General features: G+C 47.2%; 2 protein-coding genes across 5 annotated transcripts in view; one reads left to right on the top strand and one right to left on the bottom strand.

The window, feature by feature from the left end:
• The window catches only part of PTPN23 (protein tyrosine phosphatase non-receptor type 23), a 31,235-nt gene extending 12,960 nt beyond the window's left edge, over positions 1–18,275 (top strand). The window contains exons 2-25 of one of the 3 annotated variants that reach the window (XM_031960751.1): positions 4,641–4,715; positions 6,657–6,784; positions 7,115–7,191; positions 7,597–7,646; positions 7,762–7,893; positions 8,615–8,695; positions 9,064–9,195; positions 9,333–9,380; positions 10,370–10,426; positions 10,670–10,728; positions 11,076–11,155; positions 11,857–11,971; positions 12,106–12,171; positions 12,792–12,937; positions 13,296–13,598; positions 13,695–13,849; positions 13,997–14,148; positions 14,317–14,496; positions 14,602–16,450; positions 16,730–16,914; positions 17,066–17,170; positions 17,251–17,389; positions 17,481–17,600; positions 17,701–18,275. In XM_031960751.1, the coding sequence (XP_031816611.1) occupies positions 4,641–4,715; positions 6,657–6,784; positions 7,115–7,191; positions 7,597–7,646; positions 7,762–7,893; positions 8,615–8,695; positions 9,064–9,195; positions 9,333–9,380; positions 10,370–10,426; positions 10,670–10,728; positions 11,076–11,155; positions 11,857–11,971; positions 12,106–12,171; positions 12,792–12,937; positions 13,296–13,598; positions 13,695–13,849; positions 13,997–14,148; positions 14,317–14,496; positions 14,602–16,450; positions 16,730–16,914; positions 17,066–17,170; positions 17,251–17,389; positions 17,481–17,600; positions 17,701–18,180 (4,914 nt within the window). In that variant the 3' untranslated portion in view covers positions 18,181–18,275. Of the gene's footprint in view, positions 1–4,640; positions 5,141–6,656; positions 6,785–7,114; positions 7,192–7,596; positions 7,647–7,761; positions 7,894–8,614; positions 8,696–9,063; positions 9,196–9,332; positions 9,381–10,369; positions 10,427–10,669; positions 10,729–11,075; positions 11,156–11,856; positions 11,972–12,105; positions 12,172–12,791; positions 12,938–13,295; positions 13,599–13,694; positions 13,850–13,996; positions 14,149–14,316; positions 14,497–14,601; positions 16,451–16,729; positions 16,915–17,065; positions 17,171–17,250; positions 17,390–17,480; positions 17,601–17,700 lie in introns of those variants that run through there. The other 2 variants (XM_031960757.1, XM_031960761.1) reach the window with 2 other exon arrangements.
• A 953-nt stretch (positions 18,276–19,228) lies between these two features.
• The window catches only part of SCAP (SREBF chaperone), an 89,690-nt gene continuing 88,560 nt past the window's right edge, over positions 19,229–20,358 (bottom strand). For both annotated transcript variants that reach the window (XM_031960782.1, XM_031960772.1), the window contains exons 22-23: positions 20,082–20,288; positions 19,229–19,923 (exon numbers count right to left, since the gene is read on the bottom strand). In XM_031960782.1, the coding sequence (XP_031816642.1) occupies positions 19,678–19,923; positions 20,082–20,288 (453 nt within the window). In that variant the 3' untranslated portion in view covers positions 19,229–19,677. The remainder of the gene's footprint in view (positions 19,924–20,081; positions 20,289–20,358) is intronic.

The raw sequence follows: 20,358 nt of genomic DNA on the forward strand, positions 1-20,358 counted from the left end.
AATCTTCATGTTGCCGATTTCCTGGTTCTGCTTCACTGAGCACCAATTCATGTAAATCTTTCCAGATTTTTCTAAAATTATCACTGTTTATCACTTTTTTTTAGAATAATAATATTCTTTTACTTTTATATGCCATAATTTTATTCAGCCAGTTCCTTATTGGTAGGCATCCACTCATTTCCTAATTCTTTGCTACCATAAAAACAATTGCTGTAAACATTTTTGCACATGTGGGTCCTTTTCCCTCTTTTATTATTATTTTTTTGGAGTACAGGCCCAATAGTGTGTGAATCAAAGGGTATGCACAGTTTTATAGCTTTTTGGCCATAGTTCCAAGTAGCTCTCCAAAATAGTTGGATCATTTCACAGCTCTTCCAACAGTAACATTTTTTTAAAATCAAAAGTCCTTCTTGAATCATTGTATTGCTTTGAATAGCTTAAGTTATTCTCACCTGATCTGTATATGACATTGCTGTTACTTTATACATTGTTCTCAAGATTCTGCTTATGTTACTTTATATCAGTTTGTATAAGTCTTTGCAGGTTTTTCTGAAACCATCCTGCTCATTATTTCTTATAACACTGTAGTATTCCATCACAGTCATATACTACAACTTGTTCAGCCATTCACCGGTTGATGGGCATCCCCTCAATTTCCAATTCTTTGTCACCAGTAAAAGAACTACTACAGACATTTTTGTACAAATCAGTCCTTTTGATTTTTGTTTTTTATCTTTTTGAGATACAGACCTAATGGTGGCATTTCTGGATCAAAAGCTATGTGAAGTTTAGTAGCCTTCTGGGCATAGTTCCAAATTGTTCTCCAGATTGGTTGGATCAATTCAGAATCCTTGTGCCTTAGTGTCCCAGTTTTCCCACTTCCCCTTTAGCACTTGTCATTCTTTTCTGTCATGTTAGCCAATCTTATAGGTGTAATATAGTACCTCGAAGTTGTGTTAATTTGCATTTTTCTAATCAGTAGTGATTTAGAGCATTTTTTTCATGATTGTAGATGCTTCCTAGATATGCTTTGAATGAATGAATTTTTAAAATATTAAATGAGGAAGGGGAACAAACATTAAGTACCTACTCTATAGCAGTCACTGCACTAAATACTTTTAAATTATTATATGATTTGCCCCTTATCACAATCCTGTAAGGTAAGAACTGTGAGGAAACAGGCAGAGAGTAGATGATTTTACCTTGGTCAGACAACTAGATTCAGATGCAGGAAAATCCAGGTCTAATGCTCCGTGCACCATGGTGCCACCTAGTGGTCTCAGTATACAGTACTTACTACACACTAAGTTCTGGGGATACAAATAAAAGCAAGACAGTTTTTGCTTTCAAGGAAAGGCAGGAAATAATAGAAGGGTTTGATTGCAGGGCAGAAGGAAGGGCCTGTTGGGCTTATGGGTTTAGCTGTCAGGTGCATAGTGCATAACAGGCAATTAATAGATGCTTCTTGAGTTCACTTGAGCTTTGATGGTACTTTTGGCATGGAAAATATCAGTTCCTAGAAGTCTGGGAGTTTATAGTGGCAGGGAAAATGATAGAGCAGAAGGACAAGTCCAATGCCTCCCATATCTTAACAGGAGAGATAATACTTGGTGACTTCTATTCAGTCAAGTGACATGAATGGGTCTATTCCTCTAACAAAAGATTGGGAGGAAAGGGGTAAGAGGTTGGAAAAGGGCAGGGACTTGGGATACTCTCCAGCAGTGTAGGTAATAGGACCTGTTTTTCCTACAGTCTCATGAACCAGTTCTCAGTCTCTTTTTTTCAACCTTTTGCAGTAGTCATCTTCCATGCTTTTGTCTTTGGATTTCTTCTCTTAATTTTCCCTTAGCAACCTAATGTACTCTCACATCTTTAGTTTTGTGAAGCTCTGTGTGAATGGTTTCCAAATTATGTGACTTCTCTCTGAAGCTCCAGATTGGCTGACTGAATATCTTAATTTTTCTTGAGTACCGCAAGCCTAGTATATTCTAAAGCAAACTATCTCAACTAAAGCAACTATTTTTTCCATTTTTTCAATTACTATCTTCACTCCCTCACCTCCCATCATATCCTTTTACTGTCACTTAATTACAGGTTTTTGAAACTACAATGTTATCTTTGACTTTTCCTCATTTATGAAATATCCTTTTACTGTCACTTAATTACAGGTTTTTGAAACTACAATGTTATCTTTGACTCTTCCTCATTTATGAAATTTGATCATTTGTCATTTTATTGCTATCACTAGGACTGCTGCATTAATCTAACTACTGGTCTTCCTGCCTTTAATCTCTCCTCTTTCCATCCTCCTTCACTATCCCTCATTCACCTTTCTCATACTCATATCTGATAATATTTCTTCTCAGTTTATAATTCTTCCATAGCTCTCCTTCCCCCTGCCAACTTCCATGGCCTGTGCAAGCAACATAGTTTATTAGAAAGAACACTGAACATAAAAAGTTCAGGATCTGAATCCGAGTTCCAGTTCTGATACTTACATTCATATGACCATGAACAAGTCATTATCGAACTCAGTTTCCTTATGTGTCTAATGGGGATGTTGATACTTTGACTTCTGTAATAGGGTAACACAGTATATAAAGGTGAGTTGAGTTCTTGCCTTTATATGTTCTAATTCCACTATTCCTCATTTTCAACTAACTTTTTCAAAAGCCATTTTAAGTATCACCTTATGTGTGAAGTTTTCTATGAAGTCTCACCCCACATCCCATTTGAAAGAAATCTTCAAAACATATCAACATTTTTCTTCAGTGAACATTTAACACGTGTGTTAGACTGAGAGAAGGAACTTTTAAAAGTTCTGTCCCTCTCTGTAAGCATCCCAGTCACTTAGCACAGTGCCTGCTGTGTTGACTTGAGGGTGGTGTGGGGTGGTGTGTGTATATGTATAGTATAGATAATCAAATGGGGGTAAATAGATGAAAGATGGATGCCATTAATCAATAAGGAAAAGGAGTAAATTTTTTGAGGAAAATTAACTTTGGTTTAGAAGATACTGAGTTTGAAGTACTAGGAAGACAGTACAGATAGAGATAGCTAGTAGGCTGATTAGAATCATCTAAATACAGTCATACACTATAGTTTGTGAAGTAAATATCTTTTTTTTTAATCTTGTATGTAGGTATCATGTTCTATTTTGCATCATGGTTATTTGTGTACATGTTTGTTTAATGTTTATTAGCGTTGAGATTCCTTGAAGGCTATGGCATATATTTTTTTAAGCTCCTAGAACCTTGCATACATACTTAAAGTTGGTTGAACTCTAGGCCTTCCATAATCTGGTCCCAGCCTATTTCCAGCCTTTTGGTTAGAACCTATGATTTAATTGATGTAGGGATGAAGAAACTTCCTTTTTCAGGGTAGAACAACCACTGTTTTGTAACTTAGAATTGTCTCAGCTACTGATAGGTGAAGTGACTTGACCTGGGGTTGCAGTCATTATGTGTCAGACAGGGCTTGAACTCCCTATTCCTCATTCCAAGGCTGATTATCTACTATGTGGTCCTGCCATTCTAACCACATCTATTATTATTTCTCTATTTTTCGCTCAAGACTTGGCACTGGCCATCCTCCAAATATATATTAAGATTTCCTGCCTCTAAATTTTTGTTCACATCAACTTCTAACCTGGAATGCCTGTTGAAATATTACTTGTCTGTCTTTGTTGAAGATATCCCAGCAGCACAGGCCTTGCCACTTGCCCTGCTACTTTTTCTGCCTGAAGACTATCTTGTTTTCCTGTGTGCCATGAATTGAAAATAAACATGAACTTCCTTTATGTATTGATTTCCTCCAGACAGAACATGAGCTCCTTCATTTATAGTCCTATCACTTAGCACAGTGCTTGGCATGTAATAAACATTTAAGAAATGTTTTTCCATTTCATTCTATTGGAATGACAAAAACTAATTGATATATATGGAGAGTGAACCTCTGATCGTGGTTTCATTAACACCTAATTATAGCCCATTGAACTCCCTAACTACAGACATTAGTGTGTCTATATCTAATAGATAGGCCTCTATCTCAGCAAAGTTTAGCTGATTGCAGGAGCATTTCCAGAGAACCGATGAGATGTTATTCAACTTTCTCTTTTTTCTTATTCTGGACACTAAAAGGATTGTTTTTCTAATTGTTCACCTTATGGGGATTTCTGCCCGTTTCCAGATTTTCTGTATTAACCCTGCTACTCTCTTATCTTGGACTAATCTTTGAACTATCTGAGAATATTGGATTATGGAATATTATATGTGGAAACACAGGTTTGCTTGTTATACCAAAGCAGTGGGATGCAGACCTTTCCTGGTGTTGTACAATTATTTTTATGTTTATATCCTTTTGTACTTTATTGTACTGTTGAACAGGTTAATGCTTTTCTCTACTTTTTCTTCAATGTACTGAAGCATATTTGAGATCCCAGACTCTAATAATGGTAAAAACAGTGCTCTTTTCTAGATGTTCCAAGATTTGAGAAACTGGGCATAAAAACTCTTAAGCCAAGTGCTGAAGAGGAGTGGTAGGGGTCTGGAGTACTAAATAGGAACTTGGGCAGGGAGAGAATTCAGTGAGCAGGAACAAGCTACATAAGTCTTCACTCACTCCCTGTCTTTTCTCTTTAGTTTGTCCTCAAGAATTATGGTGAGAACCCGGAGACCTACAATGAGGAGCTAAAGAAACTGGAGCTGCTTAGACAGGTAGGGGTATCGGCATCCGCAGATGGAACATATGGGTAAATTGGTGTGACAGTGAAGCAAGGGAGCAGGGGAAAGGGATCGTCTCAAGCTGTGTTCTCTGACTCAGTGAGTTTGGAGGTGCCCTTACCCATTGCCTGCACTTAATACAATTTTGAATTTCCTGTGCTATGCCCTTTGACAAATTTGGAGAATCTTGAGAAGAGTCATTATACAAAGACTATGACAGCTAAATGAATTCTCTGCCTGAATGTTTATAATCTTTGAGGACACCTGAAGCCCTGAAGAAAAGGATCCTTGCTTTAGAGTCATTATTATCCCTTTTGGGGGTAAGAGTTGGATCTGCTTGCATGTTCCAGTTTTATGAAAGAGATCTGCCTCAAAACAAAATCTTTGTGGAAACAATGTGTCTGGCCTTGAATTTTCCGGTGAGGAGAGTGGTTTAACTTTGAGAAGGAATTGACAACTACGAGCCAAAAGCCTGAAGGAAAAAGGATGGAAGAGGAAGTTACTTTACTTTTCAGACTTGTCTAATTCTCTTCTATTTCTAATTAGTGAGGAATGGTTGCTGGTCATCTACGATAAAACAGGGAGGGAAATTCATTGGAATTTTTTTTGTTAGAGTAATGTCATAAATTAAACTGTAACATAAGTAAAGTGAGTGTATTTTGTCCCCTCTTGATTGTGATTTTAAAAAGATCTAAAGCTTTATACTTAAAGCATTTGTACATTCTAATTTGATGTTACAGACCTATGAGGTAGGTAAGCAGGTATTACCCACATTTCAGTGACTGAGGAATAAAGGGGAAAAATAGTTTGCCTGAGCTTCACATGACATATTAGTGCTAGAACTAGTATTTCTTATCTACATCTTTTTGATGATAGCTTGTGTATCTTCCACTAATTCCCCAAACAGTTTGAGAACTTTCTTCCATATGCTATCCTTATGGATTGTAGGAATTTCTTCAGTTGGAAGACTATACACTTAATTGTAGAGATGTAGGGAGATTTGGGGGAAGACTGATGGTTTGACACCATTATGAGTGTAGTGTAGAGTAATCCGAGGCTTTCCTTACCCATGTGCTGAGTCAAGATCCTCCTCCTTGGTAGAATCCCAGATTTCAATTTTTTAAATTAATATTTTTCACTAACAAAATGTTTTTTTCTTTTCTCAACTCTTTCCCCCCTTTAAAAAAAAAAAAAAAAAGAATTAGAAGAAAACCTGTAAAAAATGTGCATAGTCAAACACAGCTAATTCCTACTTTGGCCAGAAAATATATGTGTCTCTGAGTGATCCTATTGTGTGAATGTGATCCTATTTCCCCAAAGAGGCATACTCTAGCAGAAGTTTAGGGAAGCTGCCTCTGGTGACAAAAAAAGGTGGAATTTTAAAGAAGATGAACAGCTCCGTGTTCTGAGACAGCAGCATCCAAGAGATGCTGGATTACTGTTTTGGTTTTTGTTTAATTATTAGTATTATCTTCTCTTTTTTGCTTACCGTAGAGCTTGGGGCTAGTAGTCCCAGTGTCTTCTAGTGGGCAGTGGACTGAAGTGAATTGGACTGGGTGACTTGAGGTCCTTGCCAGCTCCAGATCTGTGACTTGGAACCATCTGTAGATGTTCCTTCTGTAAGGGTCTGGAGCTTTGGGAACAGGCTGTGGGAAAATGCCTAAAGTACGAGCTGCTGCAGCTGAATGGATTGTTGAGTTTTGGGCACCTAGCTGTAAGCTGACTATATCTGCACGTTTTGCTGTCTCTTTAGCATTCCTAAAGTCACAGGATCATAGATTTAGAGCTAGAAGAGACCGCCACCCAGTGCAGCCCCTTGATTGTACGAAAGAGGAACAGGAAGCCCAAGGAGGGCTTGCCCAAGGTCACCATAGGTAGTGTCAGAAGCAAGGTCACTAAATGGTCCTCTTCTTCCCAACCTCCTTGGTTCCCCAGAATGCAATCAGGGTTCCTCGGGACTTTGAGGGCTGTAGCATCCTGCGGAAGTACCTAGGTCAGCTCCATTACCTGCAGAGCCGAATCCCTATGGGCTTGGAGAATGAGGCGGCTGTCCCCATCACCTGGTAAGGACAACGGGAAAGGAGATGGGTGTGGTGGGGCTCATTGTGGACTCTTTCCCTTGCCAAGCCCAGGTCACAGTCCTTAGTACCTCCCTGGTTCTCCCATTAGGCCAGCCCAGAGTAAGGACCAACCAAGATGAGTGGGATGAGCAGGAATATTACCTCATCAATTAGGAACTCTGGGTTTGCTCAAAATGCCCTCTCTTCCTCTTTCTGTAAGACAGTAGTATCTTCCATTCCTTTCTAACCTTGGGTATTTCTTCTGCCTGAAAGACGAGGGGGTCATAGCTTTATGGCCGAGAGAGTTCCTTCCCTAATAACATGTGTTTGTAGGACGGAGATCTTCTCCGGGAAATCGGTAACTCATGAGGACATCAAGTACGAGCAGGCCTGCATCCTCTATAACCTAGGTGAGCTTCTCTCTTCACCCCTATTCAGAGGCAGCTCCAGAGAGCCATAGGGTCATCTTGAGAACTGGGGTTTGTGCTTTCCCTTTGGGAGTCTCTTGTCTCCTTGCCTACCTCTCACATGACCCATGCCCAGGGACCCCAAAGGCTGGAGAGATGTTTATTAATTACTGAGGAATAACAGCAACTCCTTTCAGGAATCCCAAAGTATCTTAGACCCCAGCTTAGGTCTACCCACATCTCCTTGCCAGATCTCAATTTTCCTGTGAGTACAATTGGGACAACGCTAACCCTAATTTCCTGAAAAGCATAACGTTGTGTGGCTTTGGTGATCCAAGCCAGGGAATTCCTTCCACAGGTATCCTGAAAGGGTGCTTATGATTTTTTTTTTTTTCCTGTTTTGTAAAGGGGCTCTTCACTCCATGTTGGGTGCCATGGACAAGAGGGTATCTGAGGAGGTGAGAAGCAGAGCCTGCCAGGCTTTGGGGTCAGGGAGCAGGGGAAGGGCATGTGGGTCAGGGGGCTCTGACTTTCCCCGCCTTGAATCAGCTCTTCATTGATTCTCTCCCTCAGGGTATGAAAGTTTCTTGCACACATTTCCAGTGTGCAGCAGGTGCTTTCACTTATCTACAGGAGCACTTCCCTCACTCATACAGTGTGGACATGAGCCACCAGATCCTCAACCTCAACATCAACCTCATGCTGGTAAGCCCTGCCACTCTGTTCCTGTGGCATTTGAGAGAGCTGAGTGACCAGGACTTTGCTCTTTATCACTCTCTGTGGGGGCTGACTCTGGTGCAATCTGCCCTGAGGCGCTGGCTCATAGACAGAAAACTGAAGCAGCCATAGCACACAAATGTTAAGAGTTCAGACAGAAGGTCAGGTCACTGGTCATTGGCTGTAGTTGGGGAAGGTTTCAAGGATTTTGAAAGGCACTGGGGAGGGCTTTCCAGATGTAAAGTAGCACAATTAAATGCATGGAAACAGAAGATGAACGGTGTTTGAGGAAGACACCAAAGAGACAAGTCTGGGTGGAACAGGATTCCTTATAGTAGGGTGCAACCAAATTGGGCAGGACCTCAGATGCCAAGCTGAGTTTGGATTGGCAGTAGAGAATGATTAAAGGTTTGGGGGAAGACATATAAGCTTCGGTTTAGGAAGCATAAGTTGGCATGCAAGTTGGATTAGAGGCCAAAGGCGGTAGGATCACATAGGAAGACTTGCAGTAATCCAGAAAATAACAAAGTTTTGAGACTGGAGAAAATCTGGCCATTTTTCTAGCAGATCCTTATATCAAGTAAGAGGAAGGAAGAGTTAGGCTTTTGTCTCCAAAAAATGAGATCTTTTGATATTTGTGGACTGGAGCACAGCAAAAGGTGTCAGATGACTCAAGGGCCATTCTAAAGGTGTATTTTTTCCTCTCAAGGGCCAGGCTCAGGAATGCCTCCTGGAGAAGTCAATGCTGGACAATCGAAAGAGTTTCCTGGTAGCTCGTATCAGTGCACAGGCAAGTGTCCCAGGCTCCCTCTTCAGCAAGTGGCTCTCATACTCTTGGACTTTGTGCCCTGCCCCTCTTGTCTGGGATTCCCTACAAGTGCGGGAGGGTCTCAGGCTGTCGCAGCTAGAGTCTCGCATTTGGGATCAGGCTAGGTAAAATTCAAGTTAACAATGCAGCAGCCACCAATGTTCTTCTCAATGAAACAAGGGTCTTATAGTGTCGTTAGGAGAAAAAAATCCTTGGTAAACCTCAGCAGGACAGATGGGATCTGGTTATTGAGGGCCAGCTGTCATGAGCCGGGAGGGCCATCCTTCCAAGAGCTAGTGGAAGCCTCCTTTCTCTCCCTACTCCTGGTCAAGCTTTCTTTCCTCTGCCAGGTGGTTGTTTATTACAAGGAGGCTTGCCGGGCCCTGGAAAACCCTGAGACTGCTTCTCTGCTGGGCAAGGTCCAGAAAGACTGGAAGAAGCTGGTTCAGATGAAGACCTGCTATTTTGCTGCCGTTGCTCATGTAAGGAGCCCTGCTGACATCTCTTCTTGCCCTTCCATTGTGGATGGAGAGATTGGGGCGGGGGAGGGAGGGTGAAAGTTGGAGCCAGCCCCTGGGAAGCAGATCTCTGCTGACCTCCTACCCTCCCTCTTTTTCAGCTGCACATGGGGAAGCAAGCTGAAGAACAGCAGAAGTTTGGAGAAAGGGTAATTGGCGAGCAGCAAGGGGGTCCCTGAGCTCTGGCTCCAGGACGAGGCTTTCAACATCTTTCTGCACCCTTCTCAGTTTCCCAATTTCCCTTCGTTTTTATACCCCATTTTCCCCAGCCCCAGTTCTCTCCTTTATTTGTGAAAAAGCGGCTTCTAACCTCCTTTTTTTCTCCTGAGTAGACAAGCGCATAGGACTAAGAGCTAAAAAACCTGAGTTCTAGGATTGGCTCTGCCATTAAGTTGTTGTGTGATCTTGGTCTTGGTTTGTTCTTCTGTAAAATGGTTATACTGCTACCTGCCCTGTATGCCTCACAGGATGGCTGAGAAGTTCAAATAAGATGATGGGTTTTGGAAGTTCTTTGAAAAGCACGCCATGCCAAGGACTTTTTCCATCTGGTCTTAACCAGAAAGCTTTGGGATTCCTGGAGTGCAAACAAGCACCAATTTGTGTACTTGGTGTGTAGAGCCCTCCACATTCCCATTTTAATCACCTTATCCCAATATGTTTCCTTAGTCTTAGCCAGAGTGAACTCCTAATCCTCTGCTAAGTCTACCTCTAGACCTGGTTTTCTCTCTCATACCTTCTGGAGCCCCTGCTGAGAGCTCTTGTTTTGAATACTTTGTCCATGCCAGACTAGCTTGTCTGCCTTTCTGCCTAGCTTCGCTAGCAGTTTCACTGCCATCATATGGGGCATGATTTTGGCCCAGTGAATCCTACTGGGTGCTAGAAGCTCAACATGGGGAGAATGTATGAAGTCTGGGTCTGGGATTATGCTGAAGCCTAGAGGGGAGGCTTTGGGCTCCCTGTGGCTATTTTTGAGATGCTGTCTTTTAAGAAAAAGGTGATTAGAATTTCCCAGGATCATACAGCTATGATGGAGTAGGAGAAAAAGGAAGGGGAAGGAGGAAGGAGGTCCTTACTCTTTTCCTTGCCATTCTTCCCTCCCCAAGTGGGCTGTTCGGAAGCCAACTCTCTTTTCTTATAGGTAGTCTACTTCCAGAGTGCCCTGGACAAGCTTAACGAAGCCATCAAATTGGCAAAGGTAACATTGGCAAGGTGCACCCCTTCTGTTTTTCCCTTTCCTGACAAGACTAACTTCCTAGTCTCGTTAGAACTTTTGCTCTTTTACTAATTTCGAAAAACCTTGATTGAATGCCATTGTACATAGAGCTCTGAGAGGGAGATGAGCCAGGAAAGTGAAGGGGAGGACTGGAGTTGTGGACATCTCAATAAGGAACAGATTTGACATAATGAAGAGCTTTCCCTTCTTTCTTCTCTCTAAAAGGGACAACCTGAAACTGTACAGGATGCTCTGCGCTTCACTATGGATGTTATTGGAGGAAAGTAAGTTGGGATTGAACAAATATAACTGTCATATGAAAGGGAAGGAAGCGTATGGAGTTGGGGAGCTAGCTTCAAGCTTGACTTGGCATCAGTCTCATGCTTCTGGGAGCAGGCTGGACCTCCCAGTTCACATTTCTCTTAAACAGTCCATTTTCTTTCCCAAGAATGACTCCCTTAGGAGAGCAAGATGGCAGCTGAGCTGGACCCAGAACTGGGTTCCCCAGATGGTGGCTGTCAGATAACATGGGAGGAAGTGAAAAGGAAATTGTGGCCAATCCTTATACATACATATGCGAAAGCGGGCAGGAAATGGCCGTCGCCCTTATCCCCCTTTTCTCTGTTCCCAGGTTCAATTCAGCCAAGAAAGACAATGACTTCATCTACCACGAGGCTGTCCCTGCCTTGGACACTCTGCAACCTGTGAAAGGTGTGGGATGGATGCAGAGGGTGGGGAAAAGAAGACTGAGGGACATAATTTTAGTGAAAGAACTAGGTGCCTAGTGTCAGCAATGGAATAAAGAAAGGATCAAAAAGTGTTTTCTTTCTTGACCTCCCCTATTGGCTTAAGGACTTGGTCACTTGACATAACTGCTCCATGTTTAGATTTATACTAACAAAAACATTGTAATAATGAGGGGAATGACCATTCCAATGTCCTTCAGCCTCTTTTTAGTGTACTGAGTCCTGAGGGCTAAGTTTAAAAAAAAAAAAAAAGTCTTGGCCTTCTGAGACTAGGGCACATGACCAAGGAGCAAAGAGTTGTGGGAACGGCTGGCAGAGGATCATTGTTGAGTATTTGAAAGATTGTTATTAGACTTGTTTGGCTTCTGGATCCCAGAAATATGAGAGAAGTTGCAGAGAAATATTTAGGCTTTGTATAAGGAAATGTTCCTTACAAAGTTTGAATTGTACAAAAGTGAAATGCAGAAGTTCTCCAGCATAGGTCTTTATGAAGAAGATGGATAACTATTTGTTGGGAATTTTGTACAGGGCATTCCTAATTAGGCAGGATCCTTCTCCTCTGAGAGTCAATTATTTGATGATCTCTTAAGCAACTGAATTGGTCTTTGCCTCAGTTTCCACCCTGGGGCTTCTTAACTTTCTAGCTATTCTGTTTCTCTCTCCCAGGAGCCCCCTTGGTGAAGCCCCTTCCTGTGAATCCTACTGATCCAGCTGTCACTGGCCCTGACATTTTTGCCAAGTTGGTGCCTATGGCTGCCCATGAGGCCTCCTCACTATACAGGTCAGCAGAGTGGGAGGTCTGGAGAATGAGCCTCTCCTACAGAAGGGAAGGGTCACCTCCAGAGTGAAGCCTGGGTGGGAGGTGATGGCAATACAGAGGGTCTCTGCTGACTGTTTTGCCCTCCCTCCCTCCAGTGAGGAGAAGGCCAAGCTGCTTCGTGAGATGATGGCTAAGATCGATGCCAAGAACGAGGTCCTAGAGTAAGTAATAGAGAGATGGGAAAACAAGGTCCAAACCTGCTTCCAGGAAGTCCTCCAGAGAAGGAGGGACACTCTGAGATGGGGACTGAGAAAATTGAGCTCCTCCAGCTCAGTTCTTGGGGAAGCAGAATCAGGCCTTTCAAAAACAACTCCCCACCCTTGTCCTTAGCCATTACCTGTGTCCAGCCTTTAATTATCACAGGAGGCCTCATAATTGAATTTAATACCTTTGAATCGAAGTGAATTGGGGAAAAAATAAATGGTGGGGAGGACTGGACTCAATTTTCATATGTTATCTTGCTCTCCATTCATTCAACAAGTACCTCGACATGTCTAATCCTGTGGGGAAGGTCAAGAATTCAGTCTGGCTGGGAAGCTGGGACCCCAACAAGCTGCAGATGAGGGGGACAGCTCCAGGAGGGCAGAAATTCTGGCCTGGCCTTAGGGTCTTAAACCATAACTCTGATCTGAGGAGTCAAGAGTCTCAGCTCTCAGTCACCAGCCTCTTCTAAACTGCTTTTCACACTCAAGCCATCTAGCCAGGGATGCTGTGCCCTCCCTGGGTCCTGGCTAGGTGAGGGCAGGGAGCAGTGACCTTTCTCTGTCATCCTTTGGCACAGCCAGTTCATGGACTCCCTGCAACTAGACCCAGAGACCATAGATAATTTGGATGCGTACAACCACATCCCACCTGTGCTCATGGAGAAGTGCGCAGCCCTCAGTGTTCGGCCCGACACTGTGAAGAACCTTGTTCAGTCCATGCAGGGTGAGTGTGTTTGAGGAAATGGTCTGTTGGGAACAGGGCAACTTCTGGGTCAGGCCTGGGTCCTTCCTGAGGACAGACCTTACAGGCTTATTTTGAGGGGGCCTGAGGGAACATTTAGTGCCTCCCCTTTCCCCCTCTTTCCTTATCTGTTAGGAGGAAACTTAACTTTCCTTTCTAGTTAAGTGCTTTATCCATCTCATCCAGTTGAAGGCAGCATTGGGTCTGAGATTGCAATTATCTTGTAAATTCTGTGACTAAGAGGGGAATAGGCCAGGGCAAGGCTGATCCCAAGATATGGGGGCCCTGCAGGAGGCAAGGGCTCAGATTACGGCCTCAGCAGCATCTCTCCCCTTCACAGTGTTGTCAGGGGTCTATACAGATGTAGAGGCTTCCCTGAAGGAGATCAAGGGCCTGCTAGAGGAGGATGAGCTGCTGGAACAGAAGGTCCAGGAGGCATCTGGACAGTCAGGAGCAGTACCGGCCGGGGGGCTGGCCGAGGTAAGCCGAGAGTGGGCCAAGTACATGGAAGTGCACGAGAAGGCCTCCTTCACCAACAGCGAGCTGCACCGGGCCATGAACCTGCACATCAGTAACTTACGGCTACTGAGCGGGCCCCTGGACCAAGTGCGCGCTGCCCTGCCCTCTCCGGCCCTCACCCCCGGTAAGCAGAAAGGTAGACATCGGCCGTGCTGATGGGGAGAGATCCTGTGGGGTTCTTTCTTATGGTGAGAGAACTCTGCCCTTTGCGCCTTCCCAGATGACAAGGCTGTGCTCCAGAACCTCAAGCGCATCTTGGGCAAGGTGCAGGAAATGAGGGACCAGCGCCTGTCCTTAGAGCACCAGCTCCGAGAGTTGATCCAGAAGGACGACATCACCACCTCCCTCGTCACCACAGACCGCTCAGAGATGAAGGTGGCGCCCCCAGGGAGGAACTCTGTTTTACGGGGATCTCTCTTTGATGAGAACCTGGGAAAAGGCTGGGGGAGGTCCCGGGGGGGGCGCAGCCCTGACCCTGCTCGGAGAGCTCTCCTGGGTCTCACTCCGCCTCTTCCCTCTCAGAAACTCTTTGAAGAACAGCTCAAGAAGTATGACCAGCTCCGTGTGTACCTGGACCAAAACCTGGTGGCCCAGGAGAACATCCTCAAGGCCCTGACGGAGGCCAACGTGCAGTACGCAGCCGTGCGCCGGGTGCTGGCCGAGCTGGAGCACAAGTCAGTGCAGGCCTCCCTCTTCTCTGGCCTCAGCATCCCCTCCCCCTCCCCTGGGTTCCTTCCTCACCCCCCTGAAGATCCCTCCCAGTTTTTGGGCCATGGGGGCAGTGGGAAGGGGAGGGAGTGAGATGGTGCCAGGTGCCTTGCTCACCTCTGTCTCTGCCCCAGGTGGAACTCCACGCTGCAGACCTTGGTGGCCTCCTACGAGGCCTATGAGGACTTAATGAAGAAGTCCCAGGAGGGAAAGGATTTCTATGCTGATCTAGAGAGCAAGGTGTCTGCTCTGCTGGAACGGGCCAAGGCTGCGTGCCAGGCCCGAGAAGCCGCCTTCCAGCAGCTCCTCAGCAGGTAAACCTGGGCCCAGGCACTGTCCTGAGATCGAAAGGATTCCAGGTGAGGGTGGGAAGAGTCATCAGGGCACCACACTGAGAGGACTCTGGACTGACCCCTTAGGGAACTAAAAAAGAAGCCCCCACCACGGCCAACGGCCCCCAAGCCGCTGCTGCCCCGAAAAGAGGAGGGAGAAGCCGGAGAGCCTGGGGACCTGCCTGAAGAGCTCCGGAGTCTGCCTCCTGATATGCTGGCCGCCCACCTGACCACCTTTCCCACTGGAACCCTCCCCAGCGAGGCCTTTTTGGGAGCTGGAGCCATTATGCCTTTCCCTCCTAGCCATTTTGCTGTCCCTGGGTCCCACTATATTCCTAGCCAAGGGTCTGGTCCTTTCCCTCCAGGAACCTACTCTGGGCCTCCCCCTCTACTACAGCCCTCTGCCCCCCAGCCTACGGTCGGGTTGCCTCTGCCGGGCCTGGCTTCAGGGCCCCGCCTCTATCCAGCTCCCGGTTATGCCCCAGATCCTGGCCTAATCCCTGCTTCTCCTCAACACAGGCTAGTGAGCAGCCACTATGCACTAGGGCCTCCTGGATCCACTGGAGGTCTCCCCACAGCCCCGCCTCCTCGATTTATCAGTCCCGAGCTGGCTCCAGGCATCCGCCCTGCCACCACCACAGTGGACAGCGTCCAGGCCCCCATTTCTAGCTACACGGCTCCCCGGCCGGGGCCTAGCCCAAGCCCAGCCCCCACCAGGCCCTGTTACTCTGCCTCCCAGCAAGGTGTCCCAACAGTACCCTATCCTTACCCCATAGGGGTTTGCCAACCTTTCACTCCGTCCTCAGCCCAGCTTCCTTTCCCCCCAGCTCCCCGGGGTGAATTGCAGCCTCGACCCCAACCCTACGTCTCCCAAGTGCCCTTTGTACCTCAGCCTCGACCCCCGGCCCCCATTCAGCAATCGCCAGTCTTCCCTCCCCAGACGAGGGTTCCTGCTCCCGCGGCCCAGCAGCCGCCTTTTCCTTTTGTCACCCAGCCTGCTGTCTTAGGACAGCTTCCACCACCTCTGCGCACCCATCTTTACCCGCTTCCTTCTCAGGATCCCTTACCCCCTCATTCAGGAGCCTTGCCTTTCCCTACTCCAGTCCCACCTCAGCCTCCCCATACTCCACTCCCTGGAGTCCAGCCCCTTCCCCCAGGCACTTCGGCCATACCCTATTGCCCAGCTCCAGTTTCTAGGCCCCAGGCCCCCTCAATCCCCAGTCAGTTGCCTCCTGGCACCCCGCTACCCCTTCGGGGCCCCCCACCCTCCAGTCAACCTTCTCCAAGTCCTCACCCTGTGCCTTCACCAGCCCCATCCCCAGGGCCCGGCCCTACTACCACACATCCTTCCCAGGCGGAGCCGCCACCTTTCCAGCGCTGTAACTCGTCCACAGCCGATCTGCTCTCATCCAGCCCAGAGAGCCAGCATGGGGGTTCCCAACCCCCTGGTGGAGGCCAGCCTTTGCTCCAGCCCACTAAGGCAGATGCCGCGGAGGGCCAGCGGCCCCAGGCTCTGCGGCTGATCGAGTGTGACCCTTATGAGCAGCCCCAGAGGCTCCAACAACTTCAGGAGGAGTTGGAGGCCTTCCGGGGGCTGCTGAGTGGAGGGGCAGGGGCCCTGGATGGAGTGTGGAGAGAGCTGCAGGAAGCCCAGGAACGTGATGCCCGAGGCCGCTCCATTGCCATTGCCCGGTGCTACTCTCTGAAGAACCGGCACCAAGATATCATGCCCTACGATAGCAACCGCATAGTGTTGCGTTCAGGCAAGGACGACTACATCAACGCCAGCCGCGTGGAAGGGCTCTCGTCGTATTGCCCGCCCTTGATAGCCACCCAGGCCCCATTGCCTGGCACCGCGGCGGACTTCTGGCTCATGGTGCATGAACAGAAGGTGTCCGTCATTGTGATGTTGGTTTCAGAGGCAGAGATGGAAAAGGTAAGAAGGGTAGACAGTCTGGGGCCTTTTGCCTTTTAAGGAAAAGAGAATCCCACATGGGATGGGGTCTTTGCACCTTATACAGGGTGTCCAGGCTAATTCTTGTCAACACAGCTGTAGTCAAGTGTAAAATAGAAATGACAAGAGACCAATTATATTGAAATATATTTAATCAAAATAGTTTTAAAAACAAATTCACAGGTGCTAGATTAAGAACCCTTGATCTGGTGTCCTAGATCAGCTTCTCTTAACGATTCACTCTGTTTTTCTGCCCTATAGCAGAAAGTGGCTAAGTATTTCCCCACGGAGAGGGGCCAGCCTCTGGTCCAGGGCCCTCTGAGCCTGGTACTGAACAGTGTCCGGACCACAGACACCCACGTGGAACGTGTGATGAGCTTGCAGTTCAGAGACCAAAGCCTCAAACGCTCTCTCGTACATCTGCATTTCCCCACTTGGCCAGAGCTGTGCGTTTTACACAAAAGAGTTTTTTTTTTGTTTTTTTTTTGGGGGGGGTGGGAAGGAGAGTACACTGAAGACAGGAGCCAGGCAAGAAAATGCATAGATGCAAGGCTTACATGGGTCCTGGAGGCAACCCATTCCTTCTTCCCTTTTCAGGGGGCTCCCAGACAGCCCAGGGAACTTGCTGCGCTTCATCCATGAGGTGCACACCCACTACCTGCATCAGCGACCTCTGCACACACCCATTGTGGTGCACTGCAGGTACTGCCAGGGTGGCTGCCAGGGGGATCTGGGTGTTCTCGGAGAGTCCTGGCTCACCTTGCCTTCCTTTGCTCCCACAGTTCCGGGGTGGGCCGCACTGGAGCCTTTGCACTACTCTATGCTGCTGTGCAGGAAGTAGAAGCTGGCAATGGGATTCCTGCCCTGACTCAACTGGTCCGGCGGATGCGGCAACAGCGGAAGCACATGTTACAGGAGAAGGTGAGGGCTAAAGGGGGAGGAAGGGCCGGCCAGGCTGCTGAGTTTTAAGGTGTGACCCCTTAAACTGAAAAAGTTACTGTTCCCTTGTCAGCTGCACCTCCGATTTTGTCACGAAGCTGTGCTGAGACACGTAGAGCAGGTGCTCCAGCGGCATGGGATAGCACCCCCTTCTGCCTGTAGACCCCTTGCTAACCCCAACGTGGCCCAGAAGGTAGATGGAGACTCGAGGCAAAGGAGGGGTGGAAGGTGGGAATGGAATAAGGTGGATGAAGTTCCTCCTGATTCTCTTCTCTCTTCCCTCCCCTCCTCAGGCATATCTTCCACAGGACCCCCAGGACCTGGTGCTGGGTGCAGACATGCCCATCAGCTCCATCCAAGCCACCATTGCCAAGCTCAGCATCCGGCCCCAGGGGGGCGGGCAGGAGCCTCCTCCTCCTCCTGCCTTTCCTAGTCCTGTTGAACCACTCAGTCCTACCCCTCCCAGCCTCCTGGAGCTCACCAGTCCCCCTTCACCTTCCCCTCCTTCCTCCCCCCAGCAAGAAATCCCTGAGCCTAAGGAAGAGAGTGAGGTAGCCACGGCCCCCAGCCCTGGGCCTTCCACCTCTTCTCTAGAGTTGTTGGCTTCCCTGACTCCCGAGGCCTTCTCTTTGGATAGCTCCCTGCGGGGAAAGCAACGCATGAACAAACAGAGCTTCCTGCAGGCTCATAATGGGCAAGGACTGCGGGGTGCCGGCCCCAGTGATGACCCTCTCAGCCTTTTGGACCCACTCTGGACCCTAAATAAGACATGAAGGCACGGTTGTTCAACGGCTTCTAACTCCCTACACTACATGTTTCCTTTAAATCTGCTCAGTCCCTAATCCAAATCTGAGCTGCCTCTTTTCTGGAACAGGGGAAAAAAGACTTCCTACCCCTCTTCTGGGGCCCTGAGGAAAAAGGAGCTGGAGACTGGCCAGGGGGGAGAGGAGGAGGATTCAGCAACTCAGGAGAGAGGAGTCCTACCCTACCCCTCCCCTCCAATTCTTGTTGCCTTTAGCCCCAGTCTGGTGGGCATTCCTCTTGACTGCATGGAGCTGCTGAATGGACTTTAGTGCTCCCTCCGCCCCCTTCACTAACTGGACCATGACTCTTGGGGGCAAGATAGGGGTGGGGCAGACCATGAACAGAGTAGCCATTCTCTTACTTGGGACCTGAATTTTTTTCCAGCTCTTTGCTACTAAAATAAACCAACCTATATGCAGCTGCTGCTTGGGTATCTTTTCTTGAGTATCCCCCATCATCTACATTCTCACAGCCAGGTCTTATGAAGAAAGTGACTTAGAAAAATGCCCAAGGCCACTTAACACACCCTTTTCAAAAGTCCAATGTCTTGTCAGTATAAGGGCTTGATGTTGGGAGTTCAGTAGTGTGGGCAGAAGACATACCTGGCCAGATTGTGTATGGGTATTGCCATGGCCACTTACAAATAAACTTTCACAGCTTCCCCTTTCAACACAGGTAACAAAGCTAGTCATTACAGCATGAGGACTGCCTGTGATGTCAAAGAGGAGTTAGTCAAAGCACGGGGATGGCTACTTATCCTCAGGTTACCCCCCTTTCCTATAGGAAAGTCCTATTCCTCTCTTATGTGGGTCAACAATATCACTACATTCCCCTTCCCCCCAGTTTCACTCCAGTACAACCACCATTCAAACCATCTTCTCCCAAAGAAGACATTTTATAGCTGACCGAAGCAATAAGAAAGGCTTTTCCTCCTTCAAGAGTAGGAATGCCACATGAAATAGTTCTTGGACTAACTAGACCATATTTAATGGGTCTATTAATAATGCTACCCACTACTTTTTTTTTTTTTCCCCAAGTGGGCATAGGGAAGGAAAAGTAGTAACCAGAACATAATTATGTGCCCTTGTAGAGCATAGATGGAGGTAGCTCATGGTAGTTATATATTACATGATTTAAAAAAGTTTATTTAAGAGAGGGAACTGGCAAGATGGGAAGACATTGGAAAGTCCCAAGGGCAAACGCAGCCAACCTCATTCTCTCCTTCACCCTCAGGTTACGACTTTGGTCCCTAATGGGGAAAGGGAACGCCAGAGATGCCAGGCAGAAAGAATAAAGTCCTATGCCTTGCACAGGGTCAATCAGTTAACAGGACACACAGTGCCCTTCGTGGGATAGGAGCTTACCAATAGCCGTCCTCTCCAACCACCGGAAAGGTGGACTATTGCCCTCTTGCTCCAAGCCTGGTCACCACTGTTGAATCACCTCCAGTCAGTATTCGCCCTGGTTCAGTCCAGCTTCTCCAAGACAGAGGGCACATAGACCAGGCTCAGCTCGCTGCCAAAGTTGCAGACTATGGCTGCGTTGTCCAGCACGAGAATCTGGCGGGCAGGCTGCGCCTCACTGCTTTTGCCCAGGTAGACAGTTTGCAGCAGGCCCCCATAGTTTAGATCCCAGAAGGAGACACATCCCTGGCCTCCAGTGACCAGCAAGCTGTCGGAGATGACACCCAGGCTGGCCCCACACCCCATGTCCTAGGGAAGTGGAGGGGAGCAAGTGTTAAAGGTATTACGGTTCATAGTATCTTAGGCTCTACTTTCCAGTCCTCCTCAATCTGAAGCCATTTGCCCTTAAGATGGGATAGGGACAAGATAAAGACCATCCTGTGCCCTCCCTCCTTTCCTCTCCTCACCTGCTGAATTGAGTAGAGCTTGATGCCAGTGCTCCGGTCCCAGATGATGATGAGGTCATCTAGACCACTGCTGATAATACAGGAGGTTGTGCAGGTGAGAGAGGTCACATCCCCACGATGTGCAAACATATGGCTTACTCGACTACCTGTCAGAACATCCCAAAGGCAGATGGCTCCATCCTGCCCTCCACTGGCCAGCACCATCGTCTAAGAGAATGGAGGTGGAAAAACTAGGTTATTGAACCATTTGCTAAGGCAACCACAGGCAACAATGAAC

Source organism: Sarcophilus harrisii, chromosome 1 (genome assembly GCF_902635505.1).
Source record: "Sarcophilus harrisii chromosome 1, mSarHar1.11, whole genome shotgun sequence".
NCBI classification, from domain to species: domain Eukaryota; kingdom Metazoa; phylum Chordata; class Mammalia; order Dasyuromorphia; family Dasyuridae; genus Sarcophilus; species Sarcophilus harrisii.